Source organism: Miniopterus natalensis, chromosome 6 (genome assembly GCF_054644295.1).
Source record: "Miniopterus natalensis isolate mMinNat1 chromosome 6, mMinNat1.hap1, whole genome shotgun sequence".
NCBI lineage: Eukaryota > Metazoa > Chordata > Mammalia > Chiroptera > Miniopteridae > Miniopterus > Miniopterus natalensis.
The window spans coordinates 29,603,248-29,623,191 of NC_142086.1; the positions used below are offsets into that span (position 1 = coordinate 29,603,248).

At 39.1% G+C, this 19,944-nt stretch overlaps 1 protein-coding gene across 1 annotated transcript in view; it reads left to right on the forward strand.

Moving 5' to 3' along the window:
- Nucleotides 1-3,146: 3,146 nt before the first annotated feature.
- Nucleotides 3,147-19,944, forward strand: part of ZPLD1 (zona pellucida like domain containing 1) — a 37,364-nt gene continuing 20,566 nt past the window's right edge. The window contains exons 1-2 of the mRNA XM_016209426.2: nucleotides 3,147-3,255; nucleotides 17,830-18,050. Coding sequence (XP_016064912.1) covers nucleotides 3,150-3,255; nucleotides 17,830-18,050 — 327 coding nt within the window. The 5' untranslated portion in view covers nucleotides 3,147-3,149. The remainder of the gene's footprint in view (nucleotides 3,256-17,829; nucleotides 18,051-19,944) is intronic.

Here is a 19,944-nt window from a genome sequence, read left to right on the forward strand (position 1 = left end):
TGGTTTCCTTCAGTATGTGCCCCAGTTGGGGATCAAACCCGCAAGCTGGGTATGCGCCCTCACTGGGAATCGAACCCCAAACTTTTTTGGTGTATGAGACCACACTCTAACCAACTTAGTCACACTGGCCAGGGCTCAGTGTATTTTAATACTAAAACACAGACCAGTATGGAAAACATTATAAATATAATAATGTGATTAAACTAATGAGAACTGCCCCCAGTCCGTGGGACTCCTTTGTGTGCGGCGGTCTAGCCCCAGAGTGCGTGGCTTTGCCAAAGGAGCCCGGGCTCCGTCAGCATCTCTCTCCACTGGATGCCCTTGGCAGGGTGCAACTCGCACATCAATGTGTGGTGGCCCTGAAACTAATATCCTAATACCTGCTGTATGTCCAGACTATGCTGTGTTCTGATCAGCATCTTGATCTTTAAATGACAAGTCTAGAGATTGACTGAAGGAGGATTTGAAGTCTTATGTGCTGATATAAAAATCATTGTATTTTCTGTTAAAGCAAACTGCCTTCTACTGCTACCTTCTTTTCTTTAAAAATATTTATTAAGGGTTTTAATACCCATGGCAGCGCTGGAGGCCCTGTTCACAGTGTGAGGGGGAGGGCAGAGGCATGCCTCTTTTGGACAGCCTCTGATCGGCTCTAAAGTGGTAAAGCTAAGGCTTGCTATTACCGTCGGTAGGTTCTTTCACATAGCTTGAGTTTCTCATCCATTTTTGGTAAACACAGACGTGTCCAGTTTAGTCTACAGTGATAATTTTCACTCTTTTCACAATAAGGGCTTACTTTCCCTTTTAAAAAACATAATTTTCTCCCCCTTCTGTTCATATTATAAAATATATCTATTAAACATACTAGATTCACTACATAAGAATTTGTTTATTCATTTTAGGTGGAAAAGATCTATTAAAGATTACATCATTAAAATATCTAAAGAAAACAACTGATGATAAATGGCAACCATAGAAAAAGCAACAACCCATTGAATTTATTTACTAAAAGATATATAGGTAATCTGTGTAGCAAACTGTTGTCAGAAAGACCTGAAGTTGAATTCTAGTTTCTCTATTTGTTTTTCATGTCACTTAAACTTCCTAAGACTGATTTTTCTTTCTCTGTACCTGGACTAATAATTCCAATATCATCCAATTATGATAAGGAATATGTATGAGAGACTATAGGTAAATGGTCTGGCACACAGTGCCCTCTGTGCACAGTATGTTATTTTTCTGTTATGAGAGAATATAAAATCTAGAAAGCATTTTGGAATAATAAAATAACTCACCGTTGAAAATTTCTGACTGTATGAATCCCTAGGGGTGGGAGACATCTCTGGAGTGAAGGCAACAGTGTGGGTCTAGAGCCGCAGGGACACCCGCCGTGAGAAGGGAGTGGCAGGGCTGAGACAGGTGTGCGTGAGGTGGAACGTGCCCTTGGGAGACAAGTTGCTCTTTTTCCCAGCAGTCTTCTAAAGGCTCCGAAAGAGCAGGGCTGACTTTACCTGAAGTGTCTTGAGGGGCTAGACAGTGAAGGTGTAGGTGCGGCCCAGGGAGCCCAGGCTGGGGTCAGCCCTTTGTGTGAGCCTTTTGTTTAGGCTCTGTCCTGGGGGAGCAGAACTAACCTGACATGTGGTTTTTCTCACCAAAGTCATAAGGTTTGTGCCTGAGCAGTATGTTATAATGCTGAAGAAAGGAGGCTCCTATTGAGTTAATATTTTTTCATACTATTTTTGAGCATAAAGTCATGCCTTCCTTTCCCACATCCTCACCAAGTGATGTCGTTCACCATGAACTTGTTATACTGAAATGATTCAAAAGCAAGATGTATTTCCTTCCTTTTGCTAAAGACGATTCATCATCCGAGGGCAGATCTTTAAGGACATCTAAAACATCATTTTCTTCCCCAAACCTCAAGCTTTTAAAGTGCACTAAATTATTTGAGCCAATCATTTATAATTGTATTTTATTTTTGCTTTTTATGCATAAACCAAAACCACCAACCCAAAAGATTTTTTTTTTTTTTTTTTTTTTTTAGTGAACAGACTACATTTTAAGAATAAGTTGGACACTCCTAGAAGATACTTTAACTTTATCAGGCCAGTAAAAAGGCATTGAGGGGGGAAAAAATTGAACACCAGACTGACTGGTGTTTAAGTATTCAAGTGAATTTATATTTGTTTATTCAACCCACATTGACAACTTAAAAAATCACCTTCCATTACTTTTTTCTAAGAATTCAAGGTTTTCCTATGTCTATAGCAGTCCTGTTACCCACCAATGAGCAGTCGCTGGAGGGACATGGTGTGTTCCTCACACGGTGCTTTCCTGCTCCCCCTTTCGCTTTAGTCCTGTTCATGACAAAGTGATATGCAAACCACTGGTTTGGAGAAATAGTCTGGAATTTCTTTGTTGGGGGGAAATTTTCCTGACATTATTTGGTAATCAAGAGCATTAGAATTCTCTGAGAATCAAGTCCTGAGTGTTAAATTCCTCCGCCTTGATGTTTATTGGTATTTTTGAGTGCAGAGTTGTCCAAATTGGTCAGTCTGCCTAACTCTGCTTCTCTAATCTGCCAAATACCTGGTTTCAGTTCTTCCTATTTGTAATAAAGAATTTTTCTTTACAAATCTTATAACTCATACCTTAGTTCTTCCGCTACAAAAGCCTGGCTTTGTCACCCTTAGCAAAATAAAGCCAAAGAATGAAAATAATTTTTTAAAATAAATCTCTTTATTGATTTCAGAGAGAGGAAAGGAGAGGGAGAGAGAGAGAGAAACATCAATGATGACAGAGAGTCATTGATCGGCTGCCCCCTGCACGCCTCTTACTGGGGATAGAGCCAGCAACCCGGGCATGTGCCCTGACCAGGAATCGAACCACGATCTTCTGGTTCTTAGGTCAATGCTCAACCGCTGAGCCACGCCTGCCAGGCAGGAGTGAAAATAATTTTGAAGTATTGTAACCAAAATCTCTGCCTCTTTGCTAATAACTTTTTCTGATAATCCTTGGGCCTTTAATGAGTTTTGACTGCATGAACGTAGACTGCTTGCCTATCCAACTGTGAGCCTCAGTCTTCCCAGAGAGTAAGAGTGAAGGCTGGTGATGTTCACATGATAAGTAACTCTTTTCTAGGTTTTGCAATGGAACGGATATGGTTGCTGTTGCTTCTAACAATTAGAGTGCTTCCCGGGGCTGCTCAGTTCAATGGCTACAACTGTGATGCCAACCTCCACAGTAGATTTCCTGGTAAGTCTGAGCCTAATCTTTCTCTAATTATATCTGGAAAGAGTGATTATGTTTGAAAAGTAAGTCATTTAAATACATATGAAAAATGAGGTGAGTACCCCTCTGTATTAAGTGGATATTAACAAATGGCAAATGACAAAAGACAATTTTTTCTGGAGCTGTAAATTATAACCACATTAACATACAAAGTGTTCATCATAGTTAATATCATTATAATGGCTGTTCACAGATGTGAAAAATATTGGGAGAGGCTAACTTCATTCAAAATTTGCCTAATTTATGCCTTTTCCCCCTCATAACTTAACTCAGACTCTCAAAAATGCTCACATATGCTAATTGACTTATTAGGAAAAACACTTAAGAAAATGATTGTGAAATATTATGCAATACTCAAAAAATACTATTTCAATAAAATGTTGGTCACCACTAAAGTACAAGGCCAGCTTCAGAGTACATTTTTTAGCAACCCATCAGTATGGTGACAGATATGATATTTTGACCATAGTAATAGACATGTCTCTCAGGTTCCTAAAATCTGCACTCAAAGACAAGTAAATCCAACAATTCATTTAGGTATTCATCATTTCATGTCTGATAAAGTTATAGAACCACAGTTCAACATTTTCAAAATAAAAGTTAGACAACCTGAAACTGCTTTTTCAAGTCTCCCCTGCAAACTGAAATACCTTCTGTCACATTTTACATTCTCTAAACCTGACAGTACTCTTATGTCTGGAGCAGGCCAAGGCGACACACTTGCACAGAGCAATCAGTAGTTGTTAAGTAGTTGATGAGAGATTTCTAGTTTATCTGCAGAGAGGTAATCTGGCTCGTTCCAGAGTAAAGACCAAAGTGTGTAGGAATGTCTGCATGAGCCCAGACCGAGGATGCAGGTGCTCCGCAGGCCAAGTAAAATATGGAGGTCAGGAGAGGGACTGGCTAAAGGTAATTCCAGAAAGTTATGCAAAGGCAGGTTGTCAAAGGTTTTGAATACCAGGAATGATGGTGTTTTGGGCTAGTGTCTTACATTTTTTTTATTATGGAAAATTTCAAACCTATACAAAAGTAGAGAGTAATAAAAAGAGTACTTATATTGATTATCAGTTTCATCAATTATCAAAATTTATAAATTTTGTTTTATCTTTCTTGTTCTTATTACCACCCCATCTCTGGAATATTTTAAAATAAATTCATATGGAATATTTTACAATAAATTCATAATCATGCATATATATATATATATATATATAATATATAATGAAAAAAATTAAAAATCATTACCTCCATGTGCACATCTAATAAACAATTCCTTAATATCATTTAATATTCAGCCATTTTGCTTCTAAAACACCCACATTTGTTAATATGCGTCTTAAGTCTATTTTAATTTATAACAGTTCCTCTCTGTCCTTTGGTTTTCTAAAACACTATCTATCTCTTTAAGTAATCTGGTCATTTGTTTTGTAGAACTCTGACACTCTGATCTGGTTGACTGCGACTCTGACATATCATTTAACATTCTCCTGTAAACTAATTAGAGCTAGAGGTTTGAGTAAATTTGGGTTCAATTGTTTGGACAAGAATACTTGGTGCTATTTGTGTAATAAAAAGCGTTTTGTCTTTATTTTATAAGCAATAAAGAGCCACTGAGTCTTTTTAAACATACCCTTTTGAGGGTTTGGCCAGGTGATGTTTTGTTTTAGAAAGCAGGCAGCGGGAAAAGTAGAGAATGGCATCTGGAGGGACTAGCTGCAGAGAGAAACATCAGGAGTCGGTGGCGGGGCGAGAGCAGGGGGAGCTGTTCTGAGAAACAACGCGGTGGGCTCTCCAGCGCCTGAGGACTCATGCGATTTGGGAGGTGAGAGAAAGAGAGGACTGGAGGATGTTTTGAACTTGGACAACTGGATGTTGATACTGTTAATGGACAGCAAAAGTATAGGGCACTTGCATATTTTGGAAAGAAAGTTGGGTTTGGAAAAAATGAATCTGAGATGCTTATAGAACCTAGGGTGGCAACCTCTGTCCAGTGGTAGGAAATATGCACTGGGCCTGAGGACAGAGGTTGAAACTGAGAATCGCTGTGTGAGAGCTGAATCCCTGTGCAGTAAGCGAGCAAGAAATGGAGGGACAGGAAAATGAAAGGTATGAAAATAGACTACTAGCCAGATAGCTTTGGTGGGAAAGGAAAGGAAGGAGCAACCTGACTCAGCTATTTAAATGAAAAGGAAGAATTTTAGGATTAGAGGTCTAGAGACAACTGAGTATACAGGAGTAAAGGGGAAGTATTCAGAGATTTGGAATGCTAATAATGAAATAATTGAGGTAATGAGGAAGTAAAATATGGAAGAGATTTAAGGTATACTTGGAGGAGTTAACTTTGAAAAAGAGATAGCTGTTTCTTTGATTTAGGAAAGAACGAAAAATAAAAGACACAGGCAGAGAAGCTGAGAGATGCTAATTGTCTTTATCTCTGCAGTGAGGCGGGAGGCAGAGGCTCTCCTGAGAGTGAGGGGCCCGAGCCTTGAGAAGGGTGGCCCAGTCCTACTCTGTTATGGATGGGAAAGGAAGCCCAAATGTAAACAGACTGCTTAGCAGAGAGGATCTAGTTGCTGCTGCAGTTATATATTTGTAAAGGTAAATAAAATATGTACATGAACCAGGGAGGGATTAGCAAAAGAATTTTTCATAAGGTAAATTTAAAAACTTATGTTAAAATATCTAATTACAGTGGTGCCCACTGACCACTTCCATCAAAACCACCTGGGCTAGTTGTTAAGATGTGAACTCTACTACTTCACCCCAACTATATAGTGGCAGAATCTCAGAGTATGGTTCTGGGAATCTGTTTTAAATCCTCCAGATGAGTCAAATATACACTTATGGTTAAGAACAACTGGCAGAGTATATTCTATTATTCTCTTGAGTCCATTATTCCTGATAAAAGCTCCGTCATGGTTGGGGAAACGATTAAAAACAAAATCTCTCAATCCAGAAATCCTCTCCACAAAGACAGTAGAGATGAAAACACTTTTATCATTCAATAAGCATTAAACCAGAATGCGGTGCTCATCACAGGCAATCCACTAAGAGGTTGCAAAGACAGAAAGAAATCTCCCCCTTTTATATAGCCAAGCAGATGCAAACCATTATGGATATGTTTTCAAGATAAACAATAACTAGTCTTGAAGTAAGAGAACTTGACAGCACCATTTGTCACATAGAGTTTATCCTAAAATTACGTGGTAATTGTGTTAGCCTATTGGCTTTATCCAGAGGAAAAATAAAATTCTCATATCTTTATGAAAGGAGGTACGTTTGCAATCGGCAGCAAGGATCCCGCTGAAGCTGGGCTCCCACCCTCCCAGCCTCCCACTGGGGTGCTTTCTTCCTTGATGTTTACATTTCCAAGAGATGCTTCCCAGGTTGTTGAAAAAGACATTTCTAGGTCATAGAGCTGACAAAAGACCTGTCTAATTGTCTACAAGATAAATACACATTTCAAGGAGAGAAGAAAGGACTTACAATTACAAATTTTCTGATGTAAATGATCTAAAAAAGGGAGGGAGAAGTCATTTCTTTTTTTTCAACAGAGAGCACTAAGCCTCTTATTTTGAATTTGTATTTGTCTTTGTATAACTTAGCACTTTTAGTACTATCCAGCTTAGACAGCAAATGTCCAACTTTTCTAAACTTACACACACACACACACACACATGTTGTAATTTAAAATTTATATTTAAAAAATATGAAATCCAGATAAATCAGAAGTTCCATGAGAGGCTTTTAGTTTACATGGGTATTATTTTTAATTAAATCTACTTTTGTAGGTAGCTTGCAAAAGACCAGAGTGAGCAAACCAAGCCTAGAGGTTAATTGCTCACTCCCCTAGTGACTCACTCTCCTCTTCCATATCAGGGTCACCCTTGATGTCATCAGGAGCTTCACAAGCTGCTCATCTGCTGAGCAGTGGGCTAGAATGAGATCAGTCTGGCAAAGGAGAGGGGCTATCTAAATGCAAAGTAATGTTAATAATGATGAGAGTAATCATCTCACCCTATCTGACCTTTGTGTTTCATGATATTAGAACTATTTTCTTTAATTTCCATGGCATTTATCTTCGAGCCAAGGGAAACACCACGGTCTAATTTATTTCAAATTTTAAGAGATAACATTTAATTTTAAGGTGGTTAACTCTTGACTTTCCAAGCTAATAGCAGGGAATAGACACATGCCGCACTAACATTATGGTTGTGTTCTTCCTAGAATAAAACTCAAACCACAGTTGACTTTGAGGGTACCAAGGAATTATCTGGCCAGAGTGAAACATATAGGTACATGCATTTGACCTCTGTGACTGATGGGTACCTCCTGGAACTAGCACCATTTGGGGGGAAAATGATAGTTTCTAGGGTTAACCTAAACTTTCAGACCTCAAATAAGCCTTTAATGATAAATGCACAATCAAGGCGAGATTAGGTTTATGGCACCAGAACTTTTGTGACACTGTTTTATGGTGACTAACCAGTCATGGGAAACTGAATGTAAGTCAGTGTTATATAACTTATCATTAGCAGGAAGAAAGCAATAGGTTCTACATGCTGAATCAGAGGAAAGCAAAATCATTTTTAATTCTTATTTTATGATGAGAGAATTGAAGAACAGAATTTATCTAATACAACAAAGTTAGCAGTTGACAGATTAAAACAAACAAACAAACAAACAAAAAACCAAAAAATCTAGGACTCTTTCCATCAAACCACAATGCCTAAAAGTGAATTTTGAATGCCAAGTTTAAACAATTATATATATAAACAACCAAATAATCCAATTAAAAATTGGCCAAAAACCTGAATAGATAATTTTTTTTCCCCAAAGAAGACATACAGATGGTGAACAGGTATGTGAAAATATGTTGAACATCATTAATCATCAAGGAAATGCAAATCAAAACCACAGTGAAATATCATTTTACAATTGTTAGTATGGTTATCACCAAAAAGACAAGAGATAGCAAATGCTGACAAGGATGTAGAGGAAAGAGAACCCTTGGGCACTGTTGGTGGGAATGTAAATTGGTGCAGCTGCTATGGAAAACAGCATAGAGTTCCTCAAAAAATTAAAAATAGAACCACCATATTGTGTAGCAATTCTGCTCCTGGGTATATATTTGAAAGAAACAAAATCACTATGTGAAAGAGATATCTGCACCCCCAAGTTCACTGCAGCATTATTTAAAATAACCAAGACGTGGAAACAACCTAAGTGAGCATCAACAGATGATGAATGGACAAAGAAGTCTAGAGATGTATGAAATACTATTCAGCTATAAAAAAGAAGAAAATCCTGCCATTTGTGACAACATGGATGAACCTTGAGGGCATTGTGCTAAGTGAAATAAGTCAGACAGAGAAAGACAAACAGAAAAATACTATATGATTTCACTTATGTCTGGAATCTTAAAACCAAACAAACAAGCAAGCAAAAAAATAAAACAAAAAACCCAATCTCATAGAAAAAGAGACCAGATTTGTGGTTATGAGAGGTGGGAGTGGAGGTTGAGAGAATTAGATGAAAGTGATGAAAAGGTACAAACTTCCAGTTATACAATAAATAAGTAGTGGGGATGTAATGTACAACGTGGTGATGTACGTAAGAACTGTCGAGAGTAAATCCTAAAAGTTCTCATCACAAGGAAAAAAACATTTAAATGAACACTAGTGTTCCACAGGAAATAAAATAGAGAATCACCTATATAATCAATATAATTCATGGGTTGGTCAAGCAAAATGAACGGTCTGATTTTGTGTTAGGCTTTGCTTAACCTTTGCATTGTTCTGTGCCCAAAGACAAAGGGCGGATAATGGAATAATTACCCTAGGGACTATGTTCTGGCCCTCTGTGTAGACAAGGCCAGCTCTCCTGCCTCCCCCCTTCTGGTAGTGTTTTGGTCTCTGGTTGAGGAGAGGATGCCTGCTTCCCGCTTTGCAGCTGTGACTGCAATTACCGCACCTGATGAGGCAGAAGAACTGATCCAGGCAGCGATTGCTGATCACATCCTGATTAATCTACAGTGATAAAGTGCAGTGGAGAGAAGAGCAATTAGTCAGCAAGTTCAGTGACTGAATAATTCAGAGTCCCTACCCTTCTTTACTTCAATAACTAAGTTCTTTACTGAATGAACTTTTCACTTCCTCTGCTCCTAGAAATAAAACCCATGCGCTTTTCCCTTCCTGAAAAAAGATGACCGAACTCCTCTGGTTTGGAGCAGCCAGTGTGAGTATAAGTCTGCAGAGCTTGCCTCAGTGTTGCTACAGCACCGAAAACAACAGCTTGCATTTGCTAACGAGACACAGATGTGGGAAACTAAGGTGGCAAGAAACCTGTTCCACATAGAGAGGAAACTTGAATTTCGAATCCACTTTAAATTCTTCATCTGCGGCTGGCATTTCCTGTAGATGAAATATAAGTACCCCTTCAGGACTTCTCCCTCATTTAGCAACAAAATCTCAATCTGTATACAAACTTAAGAGGAATAGTAACTTTAAAAAATGAGTAAAAGTAGCAGATACAGCAGTTGTTCTCTAAGCAATTCTGTTTCCGTGATGCCAAATATTACTGCTCCCCCTTTACAGAGAGAGAAACGGAAATGGTATATAAATTACTCTTATAATCTGCTTAAATGGTATAAATTAGTTTTGGAATATCTACCAGGAAGTAAATGATTTCCAAGTGAGGTTTCTATGGCAATAGGAAGCAGTGCACTCCTCAGCATACAGAAAAGCTCCCTCCTATTATAGTGAAGGGATTTTGGTTCGTACTGTCCATTTTAAACCATTGCTACCCTGAAGGTATGAACCATGGACACAGGTGCAGCCACAGTCATGGGGACACCTTATGTGAAGGGCCCAGAGCCTCCATTTATTCACAGCAGACTCACCCCTCCTTCCCCCTTGTCTCTTTCCACAGTCGCAGCGAGTGCCCGGGGGCAGCTGCCATCTGAGGCCGGCCGACCGTCTTGTTCCTTCGGCTATTAAACTGCTATGGTTTGTGGAATGGGGTCGGGGTGGGGTAGGAGATGAATCCTATTCCCAATTTAGTTTCACACATTGCCCCCTGAGCACTAGAATAGACTTATTTGGGCTCAGTCTCAGAAAGCTTTCCAAATTCGCTGAGATTTAAACCAGTTCGTTCCTCAGACCGGGGAGGAAGTCAGATGACACACATCCATCTGCTCCGTGATTCTCTCTCTCCCGCCCTGTCCCGTATTCATACAGATTTGTCCTTCTTGTGAGCACGTGAATCATACAAGCAGATATTTGGTGGGAGTGTTTAATCCCACCAGACAGAATCTACCTAAGGCTTAGCTTCTGCCCAGTCAAAATATATAGCTGTGCTTAAGGAACTCAGCTGGTTAAGTGAGAGACTCGCAGCATTGGCATCACTGGGAGCCCACGAGGGATGCACAGTCGAGGGCCCACGCAGAGCTACTGAGTCAGGATCTGCATTTTCACCAGGCTCTCTGGTAACACATGCGCACAGTAACGTATAAACAGTGCTGGTTGGACATAGTACTCCTGATGATTTGCTGGCTCTGTGTTACTGCCCAGCCACAGTGCTTCTGCCAACCTCGGCGGCTGTCACGCACTTGCTTGCTATTAATTAATGACAATAGGGATTAGCAAATCTATCACTATTAAGGATAAATGCTTTTTTTTTTTAAAAAAAAACTCATTAATAATGAGGGAAGATAATTAGTCTCTAAGACGAATGCATTAAAAAAGGTTAAGTACCCAAACAAATAGTGAAAATCCATTATATTCATATTATTTAATGGGTTGAATTTTCTTAATTAGAAGTCAGAAAATACCTGACATTAAGGATTTGAATTTTCATCTAAAACTTTGAAAACAGGAATCATCTCAGGAAGTTGGCAGGGTACAGATAGGAAATACGAGTTCTGGGTGAACAGCGCAGACAAATTCCTATTAATTGTGCACATAATTTTTTTGTCTGTGAATCTTGGGACTTAATATTAAAAAGTTAGAAACCATGCATGCTGTTTGCGAAAGAATTGAATCAAGTATATTTTAATAAACATTTGCTGAGTATTTCTTAGGCACTCTGGGAAAACCTGGAGCTTTCAATGAGTTCATAATTTAGTGGGAAAATAAATATCCATCCCAGATATAATGTAAGCAATATAGTAGACTCACAGCTAAAGTGAGGTGGAGAGTTATTATATTCCATCAGGGAAATGAGGGAGAGCCTCATTAAAGGACAGTGTAGATATTATTTTTTTGTTCTTAGCCTATTTCTTTTCTTATCTGAATGCTCTCAGGGGTAGTTCATCTATTATTATTGCTTATGAATGGCATGTTGAGTATTTGGTGATTCTTAATTTTATATTTTTTACTCTTTTCTATCTTCCAAATATTAATCTCATATTTCCTACTACCTGCTGTATATTTCTGCTTGAATGTCCCATATGTACCCCAGCCTCTCAAAAACTGAGCTTATCTTTTTCCTTTCTTACTTCTTATTTCAGGGAATAATTCATTGGGTCATGAAAGCTAGAAACCTGAGTATCAGTGGGACATCTCTTTCTCTTCATGCCAGTCCTTACTCAATTTCTTATAAAATTTAGCCAGTTAAAACTATTTTTTTCCTCAACAATTCTTTCCAAATGCCTCTGCCCTACCAAGACATGGTTATATATAACATGGTATAGAGACCTCTGTTATAGCATTATGAGGCTGCATTATAATTGTCTGGTTTTCTTCTGTCTCCTCTACTGAACCATAAGTTCCTTGAGCAAAGGAGTCCTGTTCATGTCTATCTCCAGAGTCTAGCACAGAGACTGATTATCACTGTATTGTGATAATATGTACGCAGTACACACTTTGCTTGAATTTGTTGTTGACATGAAGCAGGATATAGTTTAGATTTTGAAATAAATAAATAGCTTCTAGCTTGTATGAAAGTGATGGCATTGATTTTATGTTTTCAACTCCTGTTCCTGTGCACCCCATGTTTTGTTTTTTTGCACTATACACTGACCCCCAGAATTGCTTTTCATACAGATTTTTACTTTTTATATCATTGGTGAAGGGACATTTTGAACACTGCTTTGCAGTGCTAAGTAAAGCTGACAGCCCGGTTTGGGGGTGTCGCCCTGCTTGTTTGTATAGCACAATATGGCTGTGCAAATTATTTGAATAACTGCATTGATCTGGGCCCTTATTATTCCAAGCAACACTAAAAAATGTTAAAATAAGTATTCTGACACTAGTGAAAGGAAATGTTCTTAAACTTAACAGTATTAACATGAAATGAAAATCACTGGGTCACCAGCTAGGAATACTTACCATCATCTAGATGCTGTTAGTTTTATCCAGTTGAATATGCAATTGTTGAGAAAAAGAACAAAGTTAGACATAAATTTGTTGGATATGTTAATAATATGCTGCCAATGTATTGTCAGTAATTATGTCTAAAAGGACAAGTGTAATTAGGTGTCTAGGAATGGAACTTTATTGTGGGTAAAGAAGCAGAGTGATATTTTTAAGAATTAGAAGGCCTGGGGCAGGGTAGAAGGGGTCAAGGGAGAGAAAAGGGGACATCTGTAATGCTTTCAACAATAAAGATAAATTTTAAAAAAGAACTGGATCCACCCCCTCTTGACTCCCAGCATTTACATGGTAACCATATCTTAGGAACCCTAAATCACAACACAATTTTATACATAGATGGTAGACAGTATGACAGGATATTTAAAATTTGATAATTTTAGAAAATCTGAGACAAACTCATTGCTCAAATGATAGGTGAGAGGAGTGCAGAGCATTTCTTTATTTTAACCTGAATTCTATTGAATACTGTAATTTTTAAATTTCTATGAAAGGGTTGGCTTGGTTAAATATCAAGGGAAAAATTGTCATTTTGGCAACCTAATGGCACATCACCTCTAAACAGGACTGAGATCTTAAACATAATATTTTTAAACACAAACACTAAACATGCAACATCTAAAGGCATTTACTTGTTGGTTTTTGTTGTTGTTATTTATTGGGTTGCTTAATATTTGAGTATAGTCCCAAGGGATATTACAATTCAGGCAGGGATTGAAGTCTCAAAACACTTAGTTATTAAGAGCAACTGTTATTCAGTATCTCTAAAAAAAATTAAAAAATTCTACCTTTGTCAGAAATTGCCCATTGGCAACTTGAAGCAACATTTCCCCCCCCTCAGAGCCTCACAAATGGAAAAATTGTGCTGAATGGATGTCTTTAGTATCTACAACCAGGAAAAAAATGTGTTCCTTGAAAGGGACAGTGAGAAGTCTTTAGAAAACTAGGTTAGGATGGATTTGAACAGATCTCTTTTCTTACACTGCAAAAAACCTTTAGTTTGTTGTCATATCTCCAAGGGGGATCAGCCTGTAGCAAATTCAGTTCCATTGCAGGGGTTACAAGTCTTCAGTGATAAAGCAGAAAGGAGAAGGGAGCTCTCCATCTGGACAAAGCAATCAGCGCCGTTTGTAAAGCTGTTGTAAACACCAGCGAGCTCCTCTCAGACAGAACTGAGGAAGCTGGAGTCCCCGGTGGGTCCAGGTTAAGAATGATGTTTCTTTTTTGTAACATATTTAATGGGGTATATTCACTTCGATATATTTATGACATGCCAAAGAGAGTTCTTTTTTTTTTTTTTTTTTAAATATATCTTTATTGATTTCAGAGGGAGGAAGTGAGAGGGAGAGAGAGAGATAGAAACATCAATGATGAGTCATTGATCGAGCCCTCAACCCAGGCATGTGCCCTGACCGGGAATCGAACCCCGATCGCCTGGATCCTAGGTCGACGCTCAACCGCTGAGCCACGCCCGGCCGGGCCCAGAGAGAGTTCTTAGTGAGCTCTCCAGTAGCTGAGAATTGGACGCCTACACGCAGGTAGGCATTTTGTCACTTTACAGAGACCGTTTCATTCATAAAGTTTCCCTGTGACCTTGCCTCTGTCCTTGCCACTTGCTTTCATTCCCTGCCATTTCTTCCTTTGCATTTTAAATCCTAATGAAAACTGAACTGTCCAGCTCCCAGCCAGCCCGAGCATATTTCACACTGGGGTCATTCTTGACGCTGTCCCCTCCATGTTATACATTTTTCGCTGTAGCTAACTCCTGTCGATACGTCAGAATTCAGCTCAAAGCCATCTTCTGTAGGAAGCTGTTCCTAAGCAGCGGGTCTGGGCGAGGCTCACTTCCTACGCCCCCATATCCCTGCCCAATCCTCCTGCTGCTGGGGGCCACCTCTCCCCTCATGGACAGCGATCTGCTTGACAACAAAGACCACTACGTTGGGAATCCTCAGTGTATGTGATTAATTAATTAATTAAGCGCCCACCGGAGTGTATTGATGACTATCAAAACTTCCTGCTTTCCAGGGCTTTCAGTTTAATGAAAAGACGAATATACAAAAACATAGATAATCCTAAGGCAGTATGACAGCTTGTGACAGAATGGCCTAATTTGGATTGGAAATCATGGAAGTCTCTGGGGGAAGGACAATGAAATCTGAGACCTGCAGGAAGATCAGGAGTTTCTCGGACAAAGCCTGGGTGGGAGAGAATCCCGAGCAGAGGGAAGGGCGCTGGCTGAAGACCTGGGTGCGAAACCTGCAGTAGGCTTTTAAAAGGCTCGCTGTAGTGTACGGAGGAATACTTTACCCACTTTGCGATACGACGCAGCAGTGTTCAGGGCACATCTTGAGGTTGTAACACACACATCCACTCATGAAATCGCTACACAGACCTAGATAGAGAACAGTTTTATCACCCCTTAAATTTTTCCTGTTTCTTCTGTTCTGGACAGTTCCACCCCAGGAGGCACCCGCTATTATGGCTTCTATGAGGGTGACGGCTTTTAAAGAACAGAAAGAAGTTCAGTGAAACAAGTGTAGGGAGCAAGGGGGTAGGGCAGAGAGAGGAGATGCAGAGGCAGGCAGGCGGCGGATCACAGAGAGGCCTGGGGAGCAGATTCAAGATTTGGACTTTGGGCCCAAGTGCGTAGCTATTAAAGATCTGAGCAAAGAGGTGACATGATTAGATTCATGTATTAATGGCCCTGCTAATGAGAGAGGTTAAGAGGAGAAATAAAGAAACCCATTAGGGAATTAATGTAATATTCCAGGGGAAAAGGTAATGGTACCACGAGCCAAGGAATAGCACCAGGAGAGAGAAAAATCAATAGATTTCAGAAGCATTTTGAGGTTGGTAGGCACTCAATAAACCTTTGTTAAAATGAACTCCGTTCTTTTAAGAAAGAGCATCATTTAAAAGTCTTGGTTGCATTTAAACAGTTAACGTTGCTGAAGACGGGTAGATGCTCTCTCAGCTGACAGTGGTATTTATTATTTTCTATATTAGTAAAGTGTACTTCATAATGAACTCATTTTATTGTTCTACCTACAAGGGGAATATTGCTTGGACTTTTCCATAATAACTAGCCCAGCCCTGGCCAGTTTGGCTCAGTGGTTAGAGCATCAGCCTGCGAACTGAAGGGTCCCAGGTTCAATTCCATCCAAGGGCACATACCTCAGTTGCAGGCTCTGATCAGGTTGTGTGCGGGAGGTAACCAAATGATGTGTCTCTCTCACATCAGTGTCTCTCTCTGTCTTCCTCTTTTTCCCTTCCACTATGTCTGAAAAGCAATGGAAAAAATATCCTTGGTGAGGATTAAAAAGAAATAAATTTTAAAAAATAGCCTAATATTGCCTTTTGGCCATGAAAAAGTTTTCTTTGTTTTGTAATGAGTTTAAAATCATAATCAAACATAGAAGTTTCCATACTGACTTATTCAGATACTCAAAATATGATTCACTTTGCCAGCAACCCCCCCCCCAAAAAACCCCCAAAAACAAAAACAAAAAACTGTGCAGAGAACAAATAGTCCAAAGAAATATGCTATTGAACACCTCTATCCTTAGAAAATTAATTATATGCCAAAAAGCCCTGAATAACATTTACATTTACTTAGGTGAATATCCTATTATTTACCAAAAATATGTTTTATTTTTCCTCCCTCCCTCCCGCCCTCCCTCCCTCCCTCCTTTCCCTTCCTTCCTTCCCTTCCTTCTTTCTTTCTTACTTTTTAAACAATCAAGTGCATTTTTCCAAATAGCCTATTCAAATTTTGTTTGTGTCCACAGTCCAAAAAGCTCATGCGTGTTTTGGATTCTTTATCAAAGTGGTGAAACAGAGTGTTAAAAAGTGGCAAGGTTACTGCATTAATTTCCTAGGGCTGCCATCATGAAGTGCCACAAGTGAGGTAATTTTAATCATTGGCAATTTATTGTCTCACAATTCTGGAAGTCAGAAGTCCAAAATCAAGGTGTTAGCCAGCTATGCTATGCTCCCTCTGGGTAAATCCCTCCTCGCCTCTCCCAGCTTTGCTGGCAATCTTTGGCGCTCCTTGGGTTATTGATGCCTCACTCCAATTCTCTGTCTTCACTGGGCTTTCTCTCTGTGTTTCTCTCTTCACATGGCATTCCTTAGGGCACCAGTCATTGGATTAGAGACCCACCCTACTCCAGTATGACCTCAGCTAAACTAATTACATCTGAATTGCTGGGTTTCCAAATAAAGTCACAACCTGAGGTCCTGGCACTTTGTACATCATTGCTCCTTATTTTTTTCTTGGAGGGAGGGCACAATTCAACTTTTAACAGGTACCAATAAAAGTAAATGCTTTTGCCTCTGGTGAATTAGCTGGTAGGCAACCTCTCTATTTTCTACACATATTTTCTTCATTACATGTAAAAAAATAACTAACTAGAGATATGAAAACTGTGTGTGTGTGTATGTGTGTGCGCTTACCTCTACAGGCCTAGAATGGACCCCATCACTATTAACTTACAGTCATGGCAAACCATGCTGTGTTTAGCATTTCCATACCTAGCTCCTTTTACTGAGGCATAGTGACTGGCAAACTTTTCTTAGAGTAGGCTATGCAATTTTTTTGCCATATCAGCACACTATTTTTCATTTTCTTTCTCTAGGGTGATTTAATATAGGTAAAAATAAAATAGAATTCTAATGGATGGCTTTTGTTTCTATGTCCTGGATAAGATAAGTTACAAAATAGCAAAGTGCTCAACAATTTTGGCTTAGGGTGGATTTTAACTGTTTCTTCCTTACACTGGGAACAGGCATCATTTGTGGTGAGCCTCACGACTCCAGACAGGAGATCTGAATAATTCAGTTACTTCAGTTCTGAATTTCCTCAGTAACCTGATTTTTTTCTGCTCAATTCTCTAACCGTTTGATAATACTCGACCAACATGTAATGCACATCTACTATATAGGGAAACAGAGATGGACTCTAATTTCTATACCTAAAGATCACTCCCTAAGTAACTAAACTGAAGACTGTTTTTTCTAGCTACTTTTCTTAATACCTTTCACATCGGATCGTGGTGTATTCAAATACGGGAACGAGCTCAACAGATTGAGAGGGCAAATGAATGTATCTTCCACTGTGCTTTTGTGACTTATATTTGTTTGTTTTTATGTATTTTTACTTCAGCTGAAAGAGATATCAGCGTCTACTGTGGGGTGCAGGCCATTACGATGAAGATTAATTTTTGCACAGTACTTTTCTCCGGTTATTCTGAAACAGATCTTGCCCTGAACGGAAGGCATGGGGATTCCCACTGCAGGGGGTTCATCAATAACAACACCTTCCCCGCGGTGGTGATTTTCATCATCAATCTCAGCACCTTGGAGGGCTGCGGCAATAACTTGGTGGTAAGATTCCTGTGAAATAGTGTGCTGGGCTTGAGGTCATAACTAAAAAAAACCTCCCCATTTCATGAAATAATCAGAAGTTCAATCTATCTTTCAAGAAAAAAATTCCAATAAAACTGAACAAATCACTTTCCTTTGCCTGCTAGAGGCTTCTGCTCCCAAACATACAATTTTATTTTTCCAAAAATGGTTTTCTTTATTGTAGCTGGGCAGTTGAGGGGCCTGAGATGGGCCTTGCTACACTAGGCAACATTATTTTGTGTGAGCGACATTGATGAATATTTCTCTACAGTTTGTCATTAGCTACGTTCCTCACGCTTTTTATGGAAGCATCTTATCATACAGAAATTGTTTGTTCCAGTGAGTTTGGCAATGAATCACTTGGCCTATTGCTTCTTAGTGACCTCATTCAGAAAGAAAGATGAAATATAGAAGGGGAAACTTAGAACTGTCTAGGTTTTATGTTTAACATTGAATAATTCACACCAGTGTTTTGTAAAAGAGGGCTGTCAGCATATCTGGTGTGAAATTCTTCATTGTGTGGGACTGTCCTTTGAATTTCAAAATGCTTATCATTCCCAATCTTACCCATGAAATTCCAGCAGCACTCTCTCTAGTCATTGAGAATATCAAAACATCACTTCAAATATCTCCTCTTGAAATGAGAACTACAAATCTACGCCATTCATTTACTTATTCATGCATTGAACACCAAAAGTAGAATTGAATAAGCCATTGACTCTCCTGGGAATTACATTTAATTGAAGTAAAAATGTTATGATCTGGGAGTGTTGCACTGAAATTCATTTATTACTATTTTTCATTTTGCTTGTTTAAATAAAATCTTGTTGATAAATCCTAGCAAAGACAAAACGGAGCTGCAGTGAGCATGACCACTTAGCCTAGTGAAGGAAGAGAAATTGGCTTTTCCTCTTCATAAATTATTGTTTGGATTAAGGGGAAGGCTTGCTTATTCTAAGGGCAGAGATTTTAAGACTTGGTGAGAAAGGGGCAACAGAAAAAAGACATTTCTTTATCTCTTCCTAGGGGTCAGTTAGAATATTGTGCCCGTGACCTTCCCAAGCCTGCAGCTTGAGCATTGCTGACTCTCTATTATAAATGTTTATTCATCTCTCTGAGTTGTGTGCAGAGAGGTTATGAAGTAGCCTCAGGGGTAGTGATGCAGACTGATTATTACATGTTTGTTCCCTGGTGGGGGGAGTCCCTGTGGTAAGTGGCAGCCTTTCCTCTCCTCCCACCATACCCTAAGGACTTTCATTCACTAAGCTTTTGTCTCTGGATTTAATTAAGTTTTGCCCTGCTGCCTACAAAACAATTCAGGTAGAATGCCCAGCAAAGTGTGTGTGTGTGTGTGTGTGTGTGTGTGTGTGTGTGTGTGTGTTTCACAGACAGAACTGGTGTGTTTAGCTAGCAGTCAGGTCAGTGGTGAGAGGAGAGAAAGATCTATTTTCTGTTTTTGTCTTAGATGTCACCAGCGTTGGAATCTGTTCCAAGGACAATCCTACATGGGAAAAATTAAGTAGACTACTAAATTACTTGAATTTGAATCAAAATGTTTTCATTCATAATGATTCTGGCTCTGTTCATGAATTAGCTAGATAATTACCTCAGCTTTGCCCATGTGCTCCTAGATTCATGCATAAAGTGTATTCTGTTTTACAAAATTAAGCATTACAAGTCCCCATAATATATGCTGAAAATATTTATTAGGTGTTCTATGCATATTTGACACAGTGAAAGAGGCTGTATTCCTCTATGGTATTATGAAGTCAAGAACATTATTGATTATTCCTAAAATGGTCGTTCTTAAATTTTAGTGGGATTAGAAAATATAGTGAAAGCTCATCAGTCCCAGGAAAATACACACATGGAC